General features: G+C 40.1%; 1 protein-coding gene across 1 annotated transcript in view; it reads left to right on the forward strand.

The window, feature by feature from the left end:
• Positions 1-15,843, forward strand: part of TNKS (tankyrase) — a 202,611-nt gene extending 186,768 nt beyond the window's left edge. Inside the window, exons 21-27 of the mRNA XM_028087573.2 lie at positions 3,232-3,352; positions 4,480-4,577; positions 6,122-6,196; positions 7,076-7,181; positions 7,966-8,152; positions 11,064-11,220; positions 14,851-15,843. Coding sequence (XP_027943374.1) covers positions 3,232-3,352; positions 4,480-4,577; positions 6,122-6,196; positions 7,076-7,181; positions 7,966-8,152; positions 11,064-11,220; positions 14,851-14,937 — 831 coding nt within the window. The 3' untranslated portion in view covers positions 14,938-15,843. The remainder of the gene's footprint in view (positions 1-3,231; positions 3,353-4,479; positions 4,578-6,121; positions 6,197-7,075; positions 7,182-7,965; positions 8,153-11,063; positions 11,221-14,850) is intronic.
• The last annotated feature ends 6,409 nt before the right edge of the window (positions 15,844-22,252 follow it).

Consider the following 22,252-nt stretch of genomic DNA (forward strand, 5'->3'; position numbering starts at 1 on the left):
GGATCCTATGGCAGTTCTGTTTTTAATTTTTGGAGGCCCCTCCGTACTGTTTTCCACCATGGCCATGCCAGTTGACATTCCCACCGACAGTGTATGAGCGTTCCCCTTTCTCTGTATCCTCCCCAACACTTGTTATTTTTTTCTTTTTGATTCTAGCCAGTCTGATAGGTTTGATCAATTTGACTTTAGTGTATGCTAGATATAAATAACTAGCTCAAGAAACTTGTAATTTCCTGGAGATAACTAAGTTATTTTTTAAGCGAATTAAAGATAATTTTCCAAAAAACTATTTCTAATAGTATAAAATGCCAGAATTGTGGAGCGACATATCTAAAACCTGCTTCCAGGTATTTCCATTTCTCATATTCACCAGTTTTCAGACTTTTGGAATAATTTCTACGCCCGTTCCTTTTTTTTTTTTTTTTCTGAACCATTTCTATTTACCAGGCCCTGTGTTCTTCTCTCATTTTGAAATCGCTCTCTGATTCCTCCCTTCTACCTCTCTCCATCTTTACCTTGTTCACACAGTCCTTTCCCTTCCACACCTGCCCTTCCAAGTGCTACCATTCTCCTCCTCAGATACAACTTTGATTGTGTTACTCTGCTGAAAAGGCTCCCTAGGAGCTTTTGGATACTGTCTTAACTTGATAAATAAAGCCCATTAAGATCTGCTCCTAGCCTGCTGCTCTGTTCATCCCTTCTTCTTTCCTTTCTATATATTATACTCTCACCCTTTTGGACTTGCTGAGAGTCTCCCAATGTTCTGTATTCTCTTACTTGGTTTTCCTTTTGCACAAGCTGTTCCCTTTGTCTTAAACACCCTTTCCTCCTTCTTCTGCTCGATTAGCTTCTGCTTCTTAGCCAAGTTATTACCTTCTAAGAACCTTTCCTGACCCCCCTCCTATTCCTTCTGTCTTTCCCAACACCTACAGCCTTGACCAAGTAGGAACCTTCCTAAGAGTTTCCATAGGGATTCCTCCAAAACATTTACCAACGTTTACCATGTTTTTATGTTTCCTTTTTATCTCCTTGGTAGAAGAAATAGCATGAACTTCTGTGGTAGTACCTTGTTTGATTCCTGGCCACACTCTTTTACTACCAATTTGGACTAGTTGTTTACCTTTCTGAGCTATAATGGATAGTTTTAGAATTAAATGAAATGTTTAACAAGTTACTTTTGTCGGAAATATCTAGCATATAGAAGTATTCATTAAATATACTGTGTATGAACGAATGAACAAATGAGCAGTAATCTGAATTCCTTAGCTTACCATTTAAGGTTTTCCAGTGGCCACTGCCAGTTAAATATGGGGACAAATTGGGTACCATGGACTCAGAGCAACTAAATGTAATGTTTAGTTATTTTAGCTTTCTAGTCAGCCCTTTTAAGAAATATAATAAGCAAGGGAAAGACAGATACAGCGATCCAGCTCAGCTCTTCTGTGTACTATTTCTATGATTTCTTTGAGCCTCAGTTCCCCATGAGGACATCAGTAGTACTTCATGGATGGTCGTGAGGAGTCAGCGAGGTAGTCATTTTATGAGTGGAGCTATATTATCAACAGATACATTAAACACTCTGCATTTCTTTTCTAGAACTTTATAGAGAGTACGCTATCCTTTGCTGGCCTGATTTCTGCTTCTTCCAGATACATGTTATATGTACAGATTCAGAAAAGCTTAAGTTTTCTTTGGATTGAAGCTACCACATTGATACGAGATCCTGTTTTTACGTCAACCTTATTTGAACCAAAGTTTAGAAGGACAAAATGGGGACATCAGTAATGTAGGAAACCCCGTGCACGGCTTCCAAAGTATATTAAATTACATCTAGCTAAAAATATACAGGCTCCTATTATGTTGTGAATTATTCTGTCTCAAAGATGTATATCTCAGAACTGTTGCTTTTTAAAAGCTCTGCTCAAAATTTCGTTTTGGTGATTGGAAGTGAATTGCCCATTTTGTACAATGGAGCAATTATTTCTTAAATGGCCACTTAGGAGCAATACAGTAAATTATTTCCAAAGAGTGAGTGATGTATGCTTGCTGCACCGAGAAGATCAGACTCATCACATACTATTTCATTCTGGCAATAAAAATCAGCAGAACTCCAGGCCTAATTTTTCAGGTTTTTGTTTTTTTTTTTTAATATTATGTGCAATTAAAAGGTAGAGAACACTATAGGTAGATAAAACATACCTCATTTGAGTTGGAAAAAGGGTGACTATAAAAGGATTTCTCAGTTTTCCAAGGAAAGAGAAAACTAAAGGCTCATCTTGTAAAGTAGTATTTGCATTGTCATTGGGCCAGCTTCTTCAGAGCTAGAAAATTTCATGTTCAGCCCTCTAGAAATGTGGAGGCCCCAGATTTCATCCTGTGCATCCGGAACTCTGCCACTGGGGGGTGGTAGAATCACTGTCACTTCTAGTCAACAAAGGAGCTTGGCGATTTTTGAGTCCTGGTGGTAGCCAACTAACCACCTCCATTCGTGGGAATGAATAAGCAGAAATTATAAACCACTGCTTTTACAACAATAGAATGTATGTGAGGCTTCAGGGACTGTTAAATCTGGGAATTTATAAGAGAACTTAAAAACCATCTATTCTCTCTTCTGAATTGGAATTTTTTATACAACTTCTATATAATATATATATACATATATTATACAACTTATATATACAACTTCTATATAACTATAAATCTCAACCACTTTCAAAAGCAGCCTTTTCCATGCTTGACTATTTCTTAGCACTGGGGAGTTCTTTATCTTGATATAAATCCTACTTACCTAAAACTGCTTACTCCTTTTGTCACATTCTCTTTCACTGTGCTAAGCCCCTCTCTCTTTCCCTTACCATTCTTCTCTGCTACCTGCTGGATACTGGGATCTGGTATTTCCCCATGATTTCAAACTTCTGGTTTTTCTCTCATATCTTGAGGCAAGCAAAAGGTGGTAGAATTGAATAATCAAAAGGAAATATAGCAGTGTTCATTTCATATTTCTATAGCATCATTTCTTCCATTTTAATTCACCATTGACTAGAAGCAAAGAAATATTGCAAGTGAGTAAAAAGCTGATAAATTATCAAGACAACTTTAAGATTGTAAGTTCATAGTTAAAAGGAGATAAAAGAATTTGTCTGTGTAGGTGGATATTATAGCATTGAAGACAAATGGAAGAACTGAAGAACTGTTAAAGATTTAGCAATTAATTTTGTTTCATTTTTTCAGATTACACTAGATGTACTGGCTGATATGGGCCATGAGGAGTTGAAAGAAATAGGCATCAATGCATACGGACATCGCCATAAATTAATCAAAGGAGTAGAAAGACTATTAGGTGGACAACAAGGTAAGCTTTTGGTGGAAAAAATAAATCTCAGAAATTAAGTGGGACAAGTAAGTTGTCAGGGCTGATGCAGCACCTCCTGCCTGCCTCCTCTCCCCACCCACACACTTTATACCCTGAATCTCTCTGGAATCTACACTTCTGTCCTTTACCACTGCTGTCGAATCCAGTACAGGTCACCTAATCCAGGCCACTGTCCTCTCTCCCCTGGACTGTCACAACCACCTTCCAGCTTATCTCCGAGCCTCCCTTTTGCTCCCCCCCCCACCCCCCATGCTTGCCCTGCGCTGCTCACAAAAGACTCTTTTTGAAATGACTCTATGATCATATCACTCTGTTGCTTAAAACCTTTCAATAGAATCCTGTTGCTTTTAGGATAAAATCAGACATTGGTAACATGGCTTTTTATAATCTGACCTCTTTCTCTGACCTCATCCTGAACCTTTCTCCCCCGCCACAACTGGTAGCTCAGCCTTTTTCCACTGTACTTTGCTGTTACAAGCCTCCTATCTTTCTTTCCCCCTTGTCGGCCTCCACATTTATCATGTCTGTGTTTCCACAAGTGCTTTCACAATAGGAAAGCAAAGGGAGAGAAGGGGAAAAACTTGAATTAGTCACTTCAGAGCCAATAAAATCACAAGAGTAGCATGAAACTAAATGTTAGCAGTTTTGAGCTTAAGTCGTGCTTATTTATCTGCATTAAATTAACAAAGGCAGTGAAAGTAACAAGAATAATCTATTTTAAACTTATTATGAGGCACCATTTCAAGCCATCTCACAGAGTTTTTATAGGATAGTTCTTAGATGTTAGACCTGACTGCATTGTGATTACAGTGTGTTTCTCTTTTGTATCAGACGTAGCTTCCTGTATGTTTATAATTGAATTCAGTTCAAAAAATTGTTGAGCCCTGCTGGGTAACTCTGTAAGAACAGATAAAATTGATCCCCAAGCTCCTCTCTATTACTTCTCTTGTCTTTGGATGTGCTTGTTCAACTTAACCTTATATATTAGGGTCCCATGGCAAATAATTTAGACTTGTTCCAAAATATCAATTATTTATAACAAAGTTTTTCCTAAAATTGAGCCTGTATAGTTTGGACTTTAATACATTAATTTTTCTTTCCTACAGGCACCAATCCTTATTTGACTTTTCACTGTGTTAATCAGGGAACTATTTTGCTGGATCTTGCTCCAGAAGATAAGGAATATCAGTCAGTAGAAGAAGAGGTAATGTACATCAAAATTTTTAAATCTCTTTTCCTGAAATCTGTGGCTAAGCCTATTTTTTCAGTAGAGGTAAGCTTGTCTTACAGTGACTTAGGATCACTCGCCTATGCGTCCATTCTAACTGCCTTAGCCATTGTGGTGGCATATTGCCCAAATTCAGATAGGACTGTGGATTAGGACTCTGCCACAGTGTTTTCACGTCAGAAGCCTAGGGTTTCAGTGGGTGGCCAACAGGTGTCTTTTCAGCCTGGAGACTTTCTTGAAACTAGGCAAGTAGGAACCCTATTAGAAATATTTTCTTGTGTTGTTAAAATGCTACTCGAAGAATGATAGGAAGTGAGAATCTTGCCTCACAGTAGCAAATACCTTCTTGTTTTTATTTTCATGCAAAGTTATAAAATGTGACTATAAAATAATATGCCTAATTTTCATGTTTGCTTATGAAATCTACCTCAAGACTCGAGCCACCTTTCCTGTCTTCTGTCACTGTGTTAAAGCACCATAGTAAGGCTGACGGATGACCCTCCTGCCAGACAGCCGCGGTAGAAATTCCCTCCCTACTGCTGGCTTCTGCCTCATTTCTTATGCATAATAAACAAAGTACCTAATAGCATTATCACAATAAACAAGCCTCCTAACTAATTCCATTATTTTGCAGAGAAAGGCATGCCTGTGTCTTTTTGTTTATTTTCTGCCTTTTAACTAGAGCTCACATTATTCTCTTGCTTGGAAGTCAGGAAGGGTACCTCAGGGTGGGTTTTCAGCTCCTGCCTGGCCAGTCTGTCAGGGAAACCTCACATCTTCATTCTCTTAATGGTTAGCAAATTTGGAGAATAATGTCCAAAATGTGATGAATAACTGCAAATAGAGCAGTAAGATAGGGAATTAACTCTTTTGAGTCAATTCTATGAGAAACTTGGGTCTTTAAAACATTTTACTTTTCCATAATTCTTTTGAATTTGGAGAGCAGAGGAAGAACGAGCACCGCTCAGAGGAAAGTTACTCCGCTCAGTTACACGGCATACCCAGCTTCTCCTGGTCTGTGGAGATGTTCTTTGAGATCCCAAACTGCAGAGATAATACAGACTGTTTCACCTAGGGAATAGTAGTTTATTGATTTTTAAAAATTCTTTGTGTTTCTTTGAGCATTTGTTTAATGAGTATTCATCAAATGGCAGGAGTTTAAGTTTGACTTAATCCCAGTGTCGCTTCTCATTCTCAGTAACATAAAATAGTAATGTGGATAACTTAATGTGATGTTTTATTTCTGTGTTTCCCCATTGTGCCTTACAGGAAACTCTCTCAAAGCTTTTACTAGAAAATAAAGAGAAAATGAAGAAGCTTAATGTTTATGTCATGACTATTTACTCACCAGAAGTACCCACTAAACTTTGTTGAACCATTTTTGGTCAACTCCTATTTATTTATTAGCGCTGAATCTGAGACTCATCAGTAAAACAGTGTAACAAATGAGTGTTGAAAACAGAGGGATGTCTTTAGAATTATATACTGGCGTATTTTCAGAAAGTTATTTTGTTCTGTAGATGCAAAGTACGATTCGAGAACACAGAGATGGAGGTAATGCTGGTGGCATCTTCAACAGATACAATGTCATTCGAGTAAGTCTTTAAAAGTTCAGGGTGAAAATTGGACTGCAAGGCATATCTGAAAATCAAAGATAGACAATGAAAAATTTTTTCTAAATGTCATATTTTTAAACTGAGATAATTAGCCATCTGTTGCCTGGCAGTCAGGTGTCACCTTCCTCTAACCCCTCAAGAGCATACTTCCTCAGAAACAGAGCCTGGGTGCAAACAGGAAAGCTACAGACAGACGGCTAGACCTGCTGGGATTGGTGGTACAGGTACGGTCATGAGACCCAGCTCACCCACGGATGTAGACCAGAAGTGACAGTAGTTTTTATCACCACTTCTGAGTAGCATTGAGGGCCTGGATTTTGAATCTGACTGAATCAGTGGTTATATCAGAATGCATGTATCTCTTAATCTCAGTATCTTAATTTATAATAGGGGATAGACGTGCTTTTTTCAAAGGAGTATCCTAAAGATGAATAAAATCTGTTGAGAACTGGTGTAACCCTTGGAAGTTACACCAGTGCCATCAGTCTTCCGTGGAGAGCTTTTAGAGAGCCTCTAGAAAAATGCAGATTTACAAGCCCCTATGTCCAAACATTCAGCAAGTCTGGGAGGAGTCTAGGAATAGTTTTTTTCTTTAATTCTTCAGGTGATTTTGAGGTACAACCAGGTCTAGTGCAGAATAACAAAAACCATAAGTGAAAATTTTGTCACTAAAAGCCAGAATGTTAACTTACTTACACTGCCTGGCAGCTTTATCATTTTTAAATAATGTTGTAAGCAAACAAAGCAAAACCCAAGAATTGAACCTTTCTCAAAGAAAACATACTTTTCATTTTAAATTATAAAATGCCAATTAACATTCATTTCACTAATTTGCTTCTTTCTCCCTCATCCTTAAAGATTCAAAAAGTTGTCAACAAGAAGTTGAGGGAACGGTTCTGTCACAGACAGAAGGAAGTGTCTGAGGAGAACCACAACCATCACAACGAGCGCATGTTATTTCACGGTGAGCAGCATGGCCTCACTATCTCTCAGGTTTTTGAAAATTCCAATAAAGTGGAAAGCCTCTGTTGTTGACTATATTAGTGTTGGGCTAAAAATGGGTTGTTTGATTTTTTTTTTTTTAATTATGTGTTGGTACAGTTTGCTAATGCATTGCATGTTAGCACAGGCTTTCCAGGCTGTGCAGAATGAGAATAACTTATCTGGAATGGTTTCAGAACTTGTATTGCAAGTTGAGCCATCTAGATAGTGAAATATTTTTATTACAGTTTAATTGTAATACAGCATAATTGTTTCATTTTATCAGATTATCTGTTTTTGTGTAAAGTAAGATTGGGTGCAAAAACCTGTATTTTAAAGCCACAGGGACTTTGCTATCTTTTTTTTTAGAGAGCAAGGGGTAGGGTGGAGGGGCAGAGGGAGAGAAAGAATCTTAAGCAGGCTCCATGCCCAGCATGTAGCCTGACGTGGGGCTCAGTCTCACAACCCTGAGATCATGACCTCAGCTGAAATCAAGAGTCAGATGCTTAACCATCTGAGCCATCCAGGCGCCCCTGTACTTAGCTATCTAAAATCTCATGCCATCTGCAAAATCCATATTACATCCTTGCTTGGCAAACACTGGGTTGCTGCTAAGATTCCAGTACGAGAAATAATTTATGTATGGTCTTATAACTTCATTTATACATTATTAATAACTTAATATTAACCTGCCAAGTGCGAATAGTTTGCAGCTAATTGAGGTTCTAGAGAAGTATTCAAAAACTGATCTGTGTTTCTCTTTTTAGGTTCTCCTTTCATTAATGCCATTATTCATAAAGGGTTTGATGAGCGACATGCATACATAGGAGGAATGTTTGGTGCTGGGATTTATTTTGCTGAAAACTCCTCCAAAAGCAACCAATATGTTTATGGGATTGGAGGAGGCACAGGCTGCCCCACACACAAAGACCGGTCATGCTACATATGTCACAGGTGAGCATCTTGCCTTTGTGATTGCTGTCCTCGGGTCATGAGGCCGGTTAGTTCCTCGGGCTCTGCAGAAGTCATAGCTTATCCTCGGTGTTACTCATAGTGAATCACACAGGTTTGGGGTTGGATAGGAATAGCTGATCAGCCTCTACCCTAATAGGAGAAATGACAGCAGAGCTAATAGCAGGGCCGGTAAGAACCGGATACATGTGAGCCAGTCATAGGTTACGATGAAACTCCCTCCGTCTTGACTTTCTCCCGGGGCTTCCCTTGCCTTGCTTCAAATTCAGAAAAAGAAGAGGTTGAGAATTATTTCTGTTGAAGAACCTCTAGCTTTAGACACGTTTGAACTAAGACACACAACTTCTGTACACAAGTTGAATCTTTGTTTCTGATGTTGCTAGCAGTGCTTTAAGGCAGGATATATAATTGGCCTTGAGAAGTCCAATTTCAGAATATTAACTTTTGATTTAATAGTAATAAGCAAATGAATGTTAGCTTTTTAAATAGAATTTTAAAACTCAAATTCAAGAGAATAACAGTATGCTCTCCAAATTCAGTGAAAAAAATACCATTCTCTTCTGTGCCATTGGAAAAAATACAAAAGAATTGTACATTACAAAGATTGCAGTTGATTGTATTTTTCTTTAAATTAACCAGAGGGAAAGTCAGGTTACTTAGAGATCTTGTAATTCAGGGGAAACCCCAAAAAGACCCAGATAGCCTCGAAATTCGTTACGGTTGTTGACCTTAAAACTTCCCGTTCCCGTTACTTTATGAAAATCTTACAACCATCAGCAGTTCTAGGATGGATGCGGTATGTCCAGAAGGAACCTTCTTTCTAGTAAGGCCGCTGTGGTTAATAACACACAAAAGTTCCCATGGATATGTAACATGCAAAAACTCTTTTGTTGCAGACCTATCCTAAATAAGCAATAAAAGTGAACCTAGATGAAGATTAACAGTTGCCCACTACAATTAAACACATAAGTTTATGTCTTAGCCAGGATTTCCTAGGAAACAGAGCCTGAAGCAAAAGCTTATGTGCTAGCGCTTTCTTGGCAAGTGTAGTACCAGGGAAGCAGGAATGAGGGCACAAAAGGAAGTGAGGTGGAGAAGGAGGCGAGCAAAGACAGTGAGGTGCCTCAGTGAGTTGGCCTGTTCGTAACAAGTGCAGTCGGTTGCTCAGTCCGTGAGACATCTTCAGAGAGGCTGTGTGAATTGCCAACTCTCAGAGTAGTACCTTGTGGGAGACCAGAGCTGAATTTACCTGCGGCTCCTGTCTGGCACTGGTCACAGTTTGCCCCACAGGGCATTGGTATCCCCCCCCCCCCCCCCCCCCCCGTTTGGGGCTGCTGCATCTGCAGAAGGCAGCACAATGCACAAGGCTAGCCAGTGAGCAAGCAGAAGCCAGTACTCTCCACCTGCCGGTCCGCTGCCTGCAGCCTCATGGGCCGGTCCTGCATCTTCTCCCGCCCCCGCAGCAACTGGGGAGCTCGGGGGCAGGAAGCAGAAGGCAGGAGGCAAGGGCCTGTCAGGTTAAGCTCTGTGTGACATACGGACTGGGAGTAGTGATGGCAGTAGGCCCAGCTGAGCGAGCAGGGTGCAGTGACACCATAGGGCTGCCATCATATGGAGATGGGGCTCAGACACCTCCCTCTAATGTAGATCAATTGGGGTGCCTGGCTGGCTCAGTTGGTTAAGCATCCGACTCTTAATTTCCATTCAGATCATGATCTCAGGGTCATGAGATCAAGCCCCATGTTGGGCTCCTCGCTGAGCATGGAGCCTGCTGAAGATCCTCTCTGCTCCCCCTCCTCCACCCCCCTGCTTACATGTGCGTGCACTCTCTCGCTCTCTCTTAAAACAAAAACAAAAAAATCTTTTCCTCTGGGACCTACAGGAGAATTCAGCTGATACCAAGCCAGCACTCCACAGAGTCATCAGTAAGATCATGCTAAAAAAGCCGGCCCAGGCAGGACCCAGTTATACAGGGTCTGGCACAATTTTGACTCATAGTATCTCTGATTAGTTATAATGCAAAGATCATTCTCTCTTACTAAAAACAAACTATTTGAATAATAACTCTTTTACACATTTAACAGTATGATCAATCTCACTGAATAGTTAAAATGTTTGTTGTTTATATTAAAGGTTTACAAACTTTGATTTTAAAGGGCCACATAAGAAATATTTTAGGCTTTTCAGGCCACCCTGTCACAGTGACTGACCTTGGCCCTTGTAGTGCAAAAGCAGCCACAGAAGACACAACGAATGTGTGGCTGCATTCCAATAAAATTTTATTTACAAAACCAGGTGGCAGACTAGGGTTCACCCATAGGCCATCGTTTCTCAACCCCTAGTTTATATAATACACTTTCTTCCCGATCAGTGTCTCTTGTCCTCTGTAACAGTTAACATCTTCCCCAGTTGGTGTTTCACCCAGGTAAGATGATTTCCAGCCATACATTTAAGCTAAGCATTTGTGTATATGATCCACTTTTATTATTATTTATCGTGCCCTGGTTTTTACTTCTTAGTAATGAGTAAACCCCATCTTGATTTCAGATGCCACTGCCATCTGTGTATTTGCTTCCGTCTCTCCCCGTTCATCCTCATAACTCAGTTTTTTGCTAGGATTTCTCTTCTCCCACTAGTCAGAACTTGCCAGGTATTTTCTGTCGTGGATTCTGTAATCACACCAAAACTACTGTAATCTAACTATTGAGCCTGCTGTTTATGGTAAATCAGGATATCAAAGCCCATCCCATCCCATCCCTACTCAAATTCGAAAGTGACATTTTAAATTAGCTTGCTTGTATTAAATATTTTTTAGAAAATCAAGAAACCTAACAGTTCTATCACTCTAAGATTTAATACTTCCTTCAAAGCATTGCTTTTCTTTTTTCTTTAGGCAAATGCTTTTCTGTAGAGTGACCCTTGGAAAATCCTTTCTGCAGTTCAGCACCATGAAAATGGCTCATGCCCCTCCAGGACATCACTCAGTGATTGGGAGACCAAGTGTGAATGGGCTGGCATATGCTGAATATGTCATCTACAGAGGCGAGCAGGTATGATACGCATGAAATCAGCATAACCGGGCTACTAAACACGTCAGTGCAGAGAGCAAAGGGTAGCTTCCGATTAAGGAATTTTCTTTATGGATGTACTCGCCACAGGCTGGTCACATGAGTTGAATCTCTATTTCTGATCATGGCACTAAACACAGAACAGTAGCTTTCTGAGTTGTAAAGCTGTAGGTATATTAAATTTCTGCCCACTGCTTGAGGCTCCAAAGTAAAATTGTCAACAAGCAGGAAGACTTTCTATCCTTTTTCAACCCAGCCCTTAACTCTCACAGTATTGCTAAATGCCTATCGATTTATCTAAAACAAAGCTCAGTTTGTCTGAACTTAATTGAATTTCAAATGGCTACCTTAACTACTCTGATGGAGAATTGGGGGGGGGGGGGGGCGTGGAAAAAGGAGAAAGCAGGAGTTAATTAAGTACAAGTAACGTATGAAAACAATATTTTATATGCCATCAGTCCTGGGCCAGGTAAGGTATGGAGTAGCCGTAGGAAAGGTACGCGAATCCTGAACTTCATTTAGTAGATGTGTTGATTGTGGTGCTCCGGGCAAAGCAATGAAACTCCTTTAGGTGTATTGTAGGATTGAGCAAATGAGTAAATGTGTTGATGTTTGACTCGGGAGCTGGGATTCTCATGGTGGAAGAAGGGACATACAAATCTGCAATGGGGGGATGGTAAGAATGACTGTAGAGATGGACTGAAATTGGAGGTATTGATAGGAACTCATCATTTCTAATATGTGTATGTATGTTTGTGCACTTGTAAATACATGTGTATAAAGGCATGTGTATGAGTGTATGTAGGCACGTGTGTATGTGCTAATATGTGTATGTATGTGCACTTGTAAATACATGTGTATAAAGACGTGTATGCGTGTATGTAGGCACATGTGTGTATATGCTAATATGCGTATGTTTGTTTGTGCACTTGTAAATACATGTGTATAAAGGCATGTGTATGCGTGTATGTAGGCACATGTATGTATATGAGCATAGATATGCGCACTGTCTCCTGAAAGCAAGGAAACCCTAATAGCAGTGAGCACACCTAGACCTAGGTCTTGGTCTCTAATACTATTCCCCACCAAAAGGAACCCAGGCTCTTTGGAGAAACAGCTCATTCCAGGGCTGAAGCAGAATAGGAGCAAGGTGAGCCTGGAACATCCTCAAAGTAATGAAGTACTCAAACAATGCCAGAAAGTAGTGAAGTACTCAAAAAAAGTGTGTGGGGGGGGCACATCACAAGGACACAGAGCCAGCAAGAAGGGGCTCCCACTGGCCAAATCTGGAACAGTTTGAACACCAAAATAAATACAGTAATAAATTTTAAACTGCTGGGAAAAAATAGGAGTTCATGATTCTATAATGATAACAAATAGATAAAGAAATCAAGGAAGGGTCAAGGAAGGCTTTTGCTTATAGTAGAAAGCCAAGGGCAGATGAATAGATGTGGAGGGAGTACTAGATTTGGAAAATCATCATCTTGGGACCATTGTGACAAGAATCATAAATGGATGCTAGATCTAGGAGATGATTTTGATTTAAAAAAGGATATTTGCATGGTCGTCTTATTAACTACAAAGGAGAAGAAAACAGTAATTATACATTGAAGAAGGGGCAATGCCTTGACCAGATGATCAAAATTAACATCATCAATAAGGGACAGATAGAAATAGTGTGTGCCTCAGATATGATATTCTGAGAAGGGCACAACATTGTCTATGCAGTACGCCAGCCAAAAATGCATAACCTTGGTCTAAACAAAGTGAGGACTGTTCTGTTAAAAAAAAATGGGAGAAGACTGGATTCTCCAGAAATGTCAATATAATAAGACAGAGAAAGGCTTTAAAAACTTGCCAGATTAAATGAAGCCCAAGAGACAGGACAACTAACTTAAGGTCCTGCCCCCCCAGCTGGATCCGGTATTGGAAGAGAAACAACATTATTAAATTGACTGAGAACATTGGAATATGAATGATAGGTATTATATTAAAGTATTATATCAACATACAATTATAATGTATAATTACACTTTTTGTACTTTTTATTCTTGCTGAGACACCCCTTAGGAGGGACTTACTTTAATGGAGCATAATAATAATGTTAATAGTAATAACTTATACCTATTAGATTCTTACTATGCCAAACCTGTGTTGAGGTATATTCCCTCTAAATCTACTTTGTTGAGAGTTTTTATCATGAATGGATGTTGTACTTTGTCAAATGATTTTTCTGCATCTATTGAAATGATCATATGGTTTTTATCCTTTCTCTTACTGATGTGATGTATCATGTTGATTGGTTTACAAATACTGAACCACCCTTGCAACCCAGGAGTAATTCCCATTTGATGGTGATGAATGACTTTTTTAAATTTATTGTTGGATTCAGTTTACTAGTAGTTTGTTGTATTTATTTTATTTTGTAGATTCCATATATAAGTGAAATCATATGGTATTTGTCTTTCTCTGTCTGACTCACTTCACTTAGCAGATACCCTCTAAAGCCATCCACATTGTCACAAATGGCTAGATCTTTTTTTAATGGCTGAGTAATATTCCATTGTGTATGTATATACATCACACTTTCTTTATCCATTCCTCTATCAATGGACACTTAGGTTGCTTCAGTCTTGGCTACTGTAAATAATGCTGCAGTGAAGATAGATGTTCATGTATCTTTTTAAAGTCTAGTTTTTTTATCCTTCATTACTTTTTATTATCTTACTCCATATCTATATGCCAGTAATTTGTAAGTCAGCATTCAGCAAAGTATTTTTGGGCCCCAAAACACTTACCTCACCAAAGCATACAAGTTTCCAGCCACAGACCACTCTGAAATACTGCATCTAGTTGTATCATTATGTTATATTTAGGGTTGAAGAATTCTTCTGTAGTGTACATGGTTTTAAGGGTTGTTGTTTTTTTTTTTGCCCCCCACCCAGTTGTCTTGGTAGTGACTTCCTCTAAGAAATATTCTTTCCACTCCAAATATGGAGCCTTTCATTTTACATACTGCAAGAAAAAGAAGCTAAAGAGAAAGAGAATAAATGGGGTGGAGAGTCTCAGTCTGAACCATTATGTTACCTGTGAAAGTTGCCTTTTATTAGTCACCTTTTAAAAATGATCTCCAAACTGTTCCCTCTAAGTTACGGGTGACTCAGCAAGCCTCACCCTTCCTCCTTCTAGCTCAGCGAGTTATATTTGGGAGTAATTAATTTAAAATCGGTTCAGCCAAATTACTCTTCACTTAACAAACTTCTATTAAATATATGCTATGTGACAGCACTGTGTCAGGTGAGGTGGAAAAGAGAGATTTTCTCCTGCCTTTAACGGCATGTGCATGAAGGATGAACGCAGTACTTTAGAGTACTCAGAGTGGAAATAACATTACAACAGTTCTCTAGATTATGGGGTCTAGACATGTTTCTCTGCAAGATATAGGTGTATCTTGTGTATGTGTGTGTGTTGTTTAGGCACCTATTAATTGGCTGGCCTTCGCAGGCTCTTGGGTGTGTGTAGAATATTGATGAGGATCAACAGCCTCTGAGACTTCCACTTAATACTGTACCTGCCAAAGGAGTGATGTGTTTTTCTTCCGGCCCTTTGCAGGCATACCCAGAGTATCTCATCACATACCAGATCATGAAGCCAGAAGCTCCGGCACAAAGCGCCACAGCCGCCGAGCAGAAGACCTAGTGAATGCCCACTGGGAAAGGCCACATCGGATTTAAACTTGGGACTGGATTACAGGGGATCGTTTCCAACAAAATCAATATTCCGTAAATCCCTGACAGCCTAGAAAGATGCTGTCTGTCTTTTATAAAGCATTGCTATAGTGATGAATAGAGTATGAGTAACTGATACATACTCAACTGCTACTGTTCTCTTTGAGGAAATGTTTACAGGGGCGGCCTTTTACCATATCTCAGGCTCATTTGCGTTGCAACTGTCCATTTCTAAAACAAGATTGCTTTGATCTAGGCTTGGAAATGGAAAAAAGAAAAAAAAAAGAAAAAAAACACAACCAATACTTTCCCAAATTTCACACTTCACACACTACATTTGCTTTGTTCTGTATGGCACGTGTATGTAACAAATGTACACATATGATAGGCTCATTTTTAATTTTTTCTAAACCTGCATCATTGTCTTTTTTTTTCTTTTTTTCTTTTCATTTGTTTGTTTGTTTACTTTGAAAATGAGCCGGAGCCTTCTCAAGGATATTTTGCACAAAGTCACACAGACTAAAATCATTAGCGATTCAACCCAAGCTTCTGGCCGAGCAAGACTTAGTTTCCCCTTTTTTTTCCACTTGGATTTCTTTTGTATCCATACTTCTTATCATTGTAAATTGGGACGGGAAGGAAAAACATCACGTTTTAGTTTCCTTTCATGAATTGGCCAGTCTTGGCAGGGAAAGGCACAAAGGTCAACCTGACTGAGGAGCTCCCAAGTTCAGAGAAGTCCGAGCCACTGAGGGCCCATTGCTCCCCCGGAGGCGTTCAGGACGGTGCCAGAGACCCCAGGAGAGCACGGCCAGGGAAAGGTTGGAGTGATGTTTCCGGTGCTCATGAAACACCACAACACAGGGGGGAGGCCTGAGATGGGGGGGGGGGGGGGGAGCAGCGCTGAGATGAGCAGGAGGCATGTGGTTCCCTGAGACCACAGCAGGAAAGGCTGTCAGGGCCTGCTCAGAAAGTACTTCTCTTCACTTCAGCCCAGCCACCGGGTAGTCGCCCCGCAACATTAGCTGCCTTATTGCCAAATTCGGCGGAATTATTGTACTTCATTGGAATCACAATAATCTTTATTGTTTTCTCCAGTTTAGAAAGCTAGGAGTCAAATCCTCTTTAGTAAGTAGATATGCAAGAACTTTTGTGTTTACTCCAGATTTGGGGTTTATTTGGAGTGAGGTGTTTCAACTAGTTTCTGTAGGTCCCGGCACTACATTTTCGAACCATTTCTTCCAACTTCTTAACAGACAAGGAGAACAAAAACTGAAACCAAAGCTCTTTCAGTTATTTTTGTAAAGGAAGGTGGAGAAATACTATACTGTTTCTTCAGGAAATTGCTACTTTGTTTTGCGTGTTTTAATCATTTGCCCGGTGCACACTGAGGCTTGTAAAAGATGATCCATTACACATCTCACACTTACCCTTTGCACCTTAACTGAGCAGCAAATTGACTGCATTAACTTGTTTACTTTGACATGCTGTGCATCTACTCAGCTTTGAAGCAAGAGTAACAGAAATGCCGTTTAAAAAAAAAAAGGAAAAACAGCGTGATGCAAACTTGCCATTTCAACTTAAAAGTTCCGAAAACTAATTTGTGTTTTAATGCAGGCTGATTAAGCCATGACCTCATTTAATCTCCTAAAGGAAAACAAAATGGTGACATGCAAAAATTCTGGAACAGGCTCTTAAAATAATACATTTAGCTTTCTTTTTGGCTTGAGTCCAACGCTAGAACTAGGCATCGGGAACTAGTTTGAGTTTTATAGCAGAATCTTGCATGGGTCCTCAACATGAAATCAAGAATTAGCCTCAGTTGTTGCTTCTATGGAAGTTTTAGTGACCCAAGCTGGGTGTTTGTGTCTTGGCTACTTGTGTAATAGCTCTAGAATTCCACACGGAGCTTCAGAGTTTCATACTTGTTAAGAGGGCTTTTTTTCCTCCTTCCCTTCTTTTTTTTGCTGTGTGTAACGATGGGTTGAAGGAATGGCATCTGTATAGTTTTCAGTAGCTGTGAAAGTGTATATTACGCGCCTCCCCGCTTAGATCTAGTTTAAAACAGTAAACACAGCTGTGATTTTTAGTTCAGTAAAAGGGTGGATATGGGATAGATATCAAAGCTTTATAGCTTTTATTAAAAAGATTTAAGCCGCTATCCGACTGTGGTTATGTGTTGTTTCCATCATACTAACTAGATTAATGGATGTTTTAAACTTCAGCCTTACACTTGAGAAGTTGAACTGTGGTTCAGTATTTAAACTGCCAGTGTTACGTGTCTGATGTTCTGGGTGCCAAGTAAAGGTACTGTGTAAGGAAGACATTTGCAGTGCTTCTTGTCTGTAATGATTCGAGTGTATAGTGGTTATTGAAAGAATGTGTATATATTATTCATCTGCTAAAGAGAATGGGTTAATTGATATTTCACAGGAGCCAAATGCATTTTTTCAGAACTTGAAAACCAAAGGTCATCATGAGTGCCGGCAAGTTAGCAAAAGTTGATTACATTTGGAACTTCCATCTATAACAGTGTGAAAAACCCTTTGGAATATAAAAGCATGGCATTAACTTAGGCCCAAATCCATTTAGTTTCTTGTGTATGCACTATATAGGAGCACTAGCAAGTTGAGGAGTTCCAGTAGGGCCTCCCCTGAAATGGCCCGTGTGTTTCCCAAACCAAATGGAGAGAGAACCTAGACACCTCCACCCGCTTTCCTGCAGTTCTAAAATCAAATCATCTAGACCTGATGGTTCCAGTGTACCGGGTATTGCCACCTGGGTTCTTGAGTCATAAATTAAGCATAAGTTAAGTGCTCTGGGCTAGACGCTTTCTCCATGCACTTGGCCTCCTTCCCTTTTCCCCAGGTTGCTGGTCTGGAATTATGATTAGCTCCAGTAGTTACCTTTGACCCCAGCCATTTTCCTCCTTTCTTCATCTTGAATCTTGCAAAAGGAGACCGTACCTCTGTTTCCATATCACAACCAGAACCGGATTAGGCCTCATGTGCTCTGCTCTGAAGATTCTGCCAATTTGCTAACAAATGACAGCATGGAAACCAGAGTTTTACTTCTATGCAAAAATGACAGCAGTACAGCCAGGATTCTTAGTTACCTTCTCCTTCTTGGAATTTGGAATTTCTAGCTTCCCAGTAACATAAATAGAATAAATAATATTAGGATGTTTTCCTGACAGCGTCCTTGTGATCCTTGACCTTGATGTCAGCGGTTAGACTAATTTTTACCCTTTGCTCTCAGAATAGCAAAGTGCATTGATATGTACAGAGAAATGCCTGAAGAGGGCAAATAAAGTAATACAGACTAATACTCTTGTTATTATAGTCCTTATACAAAAAATAAGACTTTGGTGTGCGCTCCAAGAGCAGGAGAATGCAATTCAGTCGCCTCGGTTTTTCTTTATTTCAGTACATCCACCAGCTGCACAGGGTTATTGGCCATCACTCACCCCCCCCCCCCCGCCCCCGCAACACGTGCGTTCTTCGGATTCCCGCCAACAGCCTTGCAAACAGAAATGGGGTGTGTTTCCAAGCACCTTGCCTCCATTGTGGCCAGAACCCACTTGTATGGTAATGTGTGATAAGCAGCCTTCTTGCTGTCACTTTTGTTGGGCAGTTATCTTCCATAGAGCTATAGACTTTAGTCATTCAGGGAACACTCGAAACTGACATTAAGATAGGGTTTCAGGTGTCAGAAATTTCATTGAAAAGACTAACCTGAAACTTGTCCAATGTCAAATCAGTGACAGAAAAATGAAAAGAAAGTTAATTATGAAGATAATATTTGAGCTTTGGTTGGACATTTCTAGCATATGACTTAGGAAATGCTTTTTTAAAAAACCACCCTAAAAAGTAAGGTGTCTTCAGATACCTTGTGCATTCTGAAATCAATAGACAATTAAATGTTTCTTCTTAAGATAGCCTTAACTATGGTGGAAATTTTTTAACCTTTTATAGCCTACCAAATAAAAACTTGTAATTCCATTTCTTAGTGTTTGAAAGGTGTCAGTGAGTCGGGTGCATCTCCATGTAGGTCACACCCGTGAAGCTGATTTGAAGAGGGTCTTGTTTCATAAGTAATGCTCCCTTACATGCCAAGGAGCGGATCTAATCAATCTCTCCCGATTTCTCTGGCTGAAATTCCTCAGCTACCAGATATTCTGATTTAAAGAAATGCTAGCAAGATCTCCAAACCTAGTCAATGTTGTGGGGGCGGGGGCGACACCGCAGCATCTCATGAAGACACCATGTGGGATCTCAGTGTCACCCAACCTGTATTTTAATCATTTTAAATTATAAGCCGTGGCTCTGAGTAAAGGGCAGTAGGAAGCTCCAGGTTTTATACCCTCTAAGACCAAACCCGCTTGTGGTATGACCAGTTTTATACATCTGCCAGGGGGCCCTGCCTCCTTTGAAAAACATTCACACCGCCCAGATGATTGCATTTGGACTCTTCCTTCATTCACGTTTTCTATTCTGCTCTACACTTTTCACACCCACCCACTCATCTTTTCCAACAGATTTCTAATGCTCCGTGATACAGATTGTTTTGCTACTTTTTACCTGTCTCCACATTTCTGCAGGCAGCCCTGAAAACCCTTTGTTGATTCAGAGTGTTTGCAAAGAAATGCAGTTAAACTCTGGTAGTGGGGTGTCTCACACACACTCCCATGCCCCTCCCCAAGGTTCAGGATGAGAAGCCAGAAAACACAACAGTAAAAACGGAACCAAAATCTGTGAGGCTAAGAGCTGCGACCTAGAAGATGACCTTGACCCTATAACCATTGTATTCATTACACAAAATATTTAAACTCTTCATGTGCATATAATACCTGCTTCTGCTTCCATTGTTTCAAGCTCGTTGGTCTTTGTGGTAGTTGTATTTGTCTTTGATAGCTACAAACTGAAAAGGTACTTTTATCAACAAGGTTTCTCAAAAACATTTACAAAACCAGCTTTGAGGAAATCTAGAATGTTTCCTGGCAACAGCATTTGGAGTAGTAATCGTATTTTCCCACTGTGATGTTGGTCTGTGTGAGTAACCATCTTAGTGACTCTTTGGTTCGTTATTGGTGGTGTTTTTATTTTTAGTCTCGGTGTGACCCACCAGTGGCAGGGGGTCCCAATCCCCTCCCTTTGCTTTTTTGCATTTGTCTTGTTTGTAGGATTGCCAGATAAAATACAAGACACCCAGTTACATTTGAATTTTGGATAAATAATTTGTTAGCTTAAGTATGTTTCATGCATTTTTTGGCATATATTAACGGTAAGAAAAAAAGTTACTCGTTATTTATCTGAAATTCAAATTTAACTGAGCATCCTGGCTTTTTGCTTTGTTTTATTTTGTTTTACTAAACCTGGCAACCCTATCAATTGGGTCATGGGAAATCGCTCACAGCATGTAAATCCTTCTAGTCATCACTGTCTTTCACGTGGAATGGAAGACCTTTTTTCCCTCGCCCTCTGCTTTCCAAAAGAGGGCGTCAAGGAACTTCACCTGCCTGCATGGTGGGTTTCTATTTAAGACATCTTTATGATTATATTTAACCTGTAATTGTGCTTTGGCTAAATGTCTAACAGTCCTTGTAACTGTTTAATAGTCAATAAAAGCATTTTTAAAGTATACTGTGTCTGGATAGCAGTCAGCTCTGAAGTGTCTTCATTTCCCTGTTTGTTCATTTCAGCCTGAGCAACATTAACACGACTGACCTACAACTGTCAGAATACAAATACCGACTGTCCCTCTCCTCTTCCTACTGAGATCTGTGCCGGCAGTGCCCTATCCGCACCTCTCGGCTTGCAGGGCAGTTAGCCAAGTACAGCTGGAGAAGCACAGGCTCCTTCCAGAAATAGCTCTACATAAATAAAAATTTGTTAAAAAATAGAAATCGCTCTGAAACGAAAGGGCGTGGCTCTAGTGAGCCATGCCGGCTCTCAGGGCAGTTCGGAGGCCCTGCACGGACTCCGTGCCTCCTCCATTCCCAGCACAACACCTCCCTCATGCACAGCGCCTGGCTCCTAGCACAAAGGACGTTGTTTCCTTTTCTTCCATCCTCCTTTCTCTGGGCCTAGTGACTCATGAGGTAGCAAATCGGGAGCTAGAATTTCATCCATAACTTCTTTGCCAGAGGGAGTGTTAGAGTCACAAGGAGAGAATTAAGTACTTGAAAGCATGCTAATAACCCTACAAATAACAATACCTATCACTGAGTCCTTACTGTTAGGATTGAGTTGGACATTTAGGTAGGCAGGCCACAGTCCCTAACAAAAGATGGGAGTCAGGACAGGTAAAATAAAACAGCAATAAGTTTTGCAGCTTAGGACCGCACTAGCATTCTGCTTTGCAGCCTTTGCAGAAAGACTTTCTGCAAAATGTCCTAAAATAAGGCAATGAACCACAAAGCATTTGTCACTATCGCAGGCAAGGAGCGGTTAAGACATAAGCCCCGCAATATCAGCAGAAAAGACCATCCACACATGGACATTAACCTAAAAGGTACACAGATACGTGACCAAAGCCCAGTTTGACACAACTCAGCACACGCTGATTGCTTAAGAAGGTTCCACAAAAGAGCTCATAAAAACCCCTAAACTTAGAAACTCTGGGGGCAACCCTCTCGGGCACCCTCCCTCTCCAGGAGCTTTATACTCTTGCTCAATAAACTTTGCTTTGCTGCCCACCACGCTTCATCTGGTCCACCTCTTCATTCTTCGAAGCAGCTGGACCAAGAACCGCGGGCACTAGAGGCAGAGAATTCCTGAAACATGATGATGAACCAGGTACTCTGTATATACATTATCATTAATAATCCCAACATCCCACAAAGTAGGAATTTTAACCCCCATTTTACAGATAAAGAAACAAGACTCAAAGAGGTGAAACAAGTTAAATAATTTATGTCCCAGAATTCTTTCCAATATAGACTTTGGCACCTATTGCTAGGCACCAAACCTGACTGCATCTGAAGTTTTCAAGTTTCCATGTTTAAATGGGCATGAGAACCCCAGAGCAGTGACTCTACTCCATGGTTTTATATCGTCAGTGTCTCATGGGAAGATCAGATTCTAAATGCCGTTAGACTCGGGTTTTCTCTGTGGTTATTGCCGGCGTTAGAAAACAGAAATTATAGATTGTCTTTTAAATATCTCTTTCTGATAATTCTTTATTCGTGTATAGAAATACATCTGATTTCTGTATGCTAATTTTGTATCCCGGGATTTTACTGAATTCATTTATTCTAACAGTTTTTTGGCAGGGTCTTTCACAAT

This window comes from Eumetopias jubatus, unplaced genomic scaffold (genome assembly GCF_037043125.1).
Source record: "Eumetopias jubatus isolate StellerSeaLion01/CBP00866 unplaced genomic scaffold, mEumJub1_p1.0 scaffold_2, whole genome shotgun sequence".
NCBI lineage: Eukaryota > Metazoa > Chordata > Mammalia > Carnivora > Otariidae > Eumetopias > Eumetopias jubatus.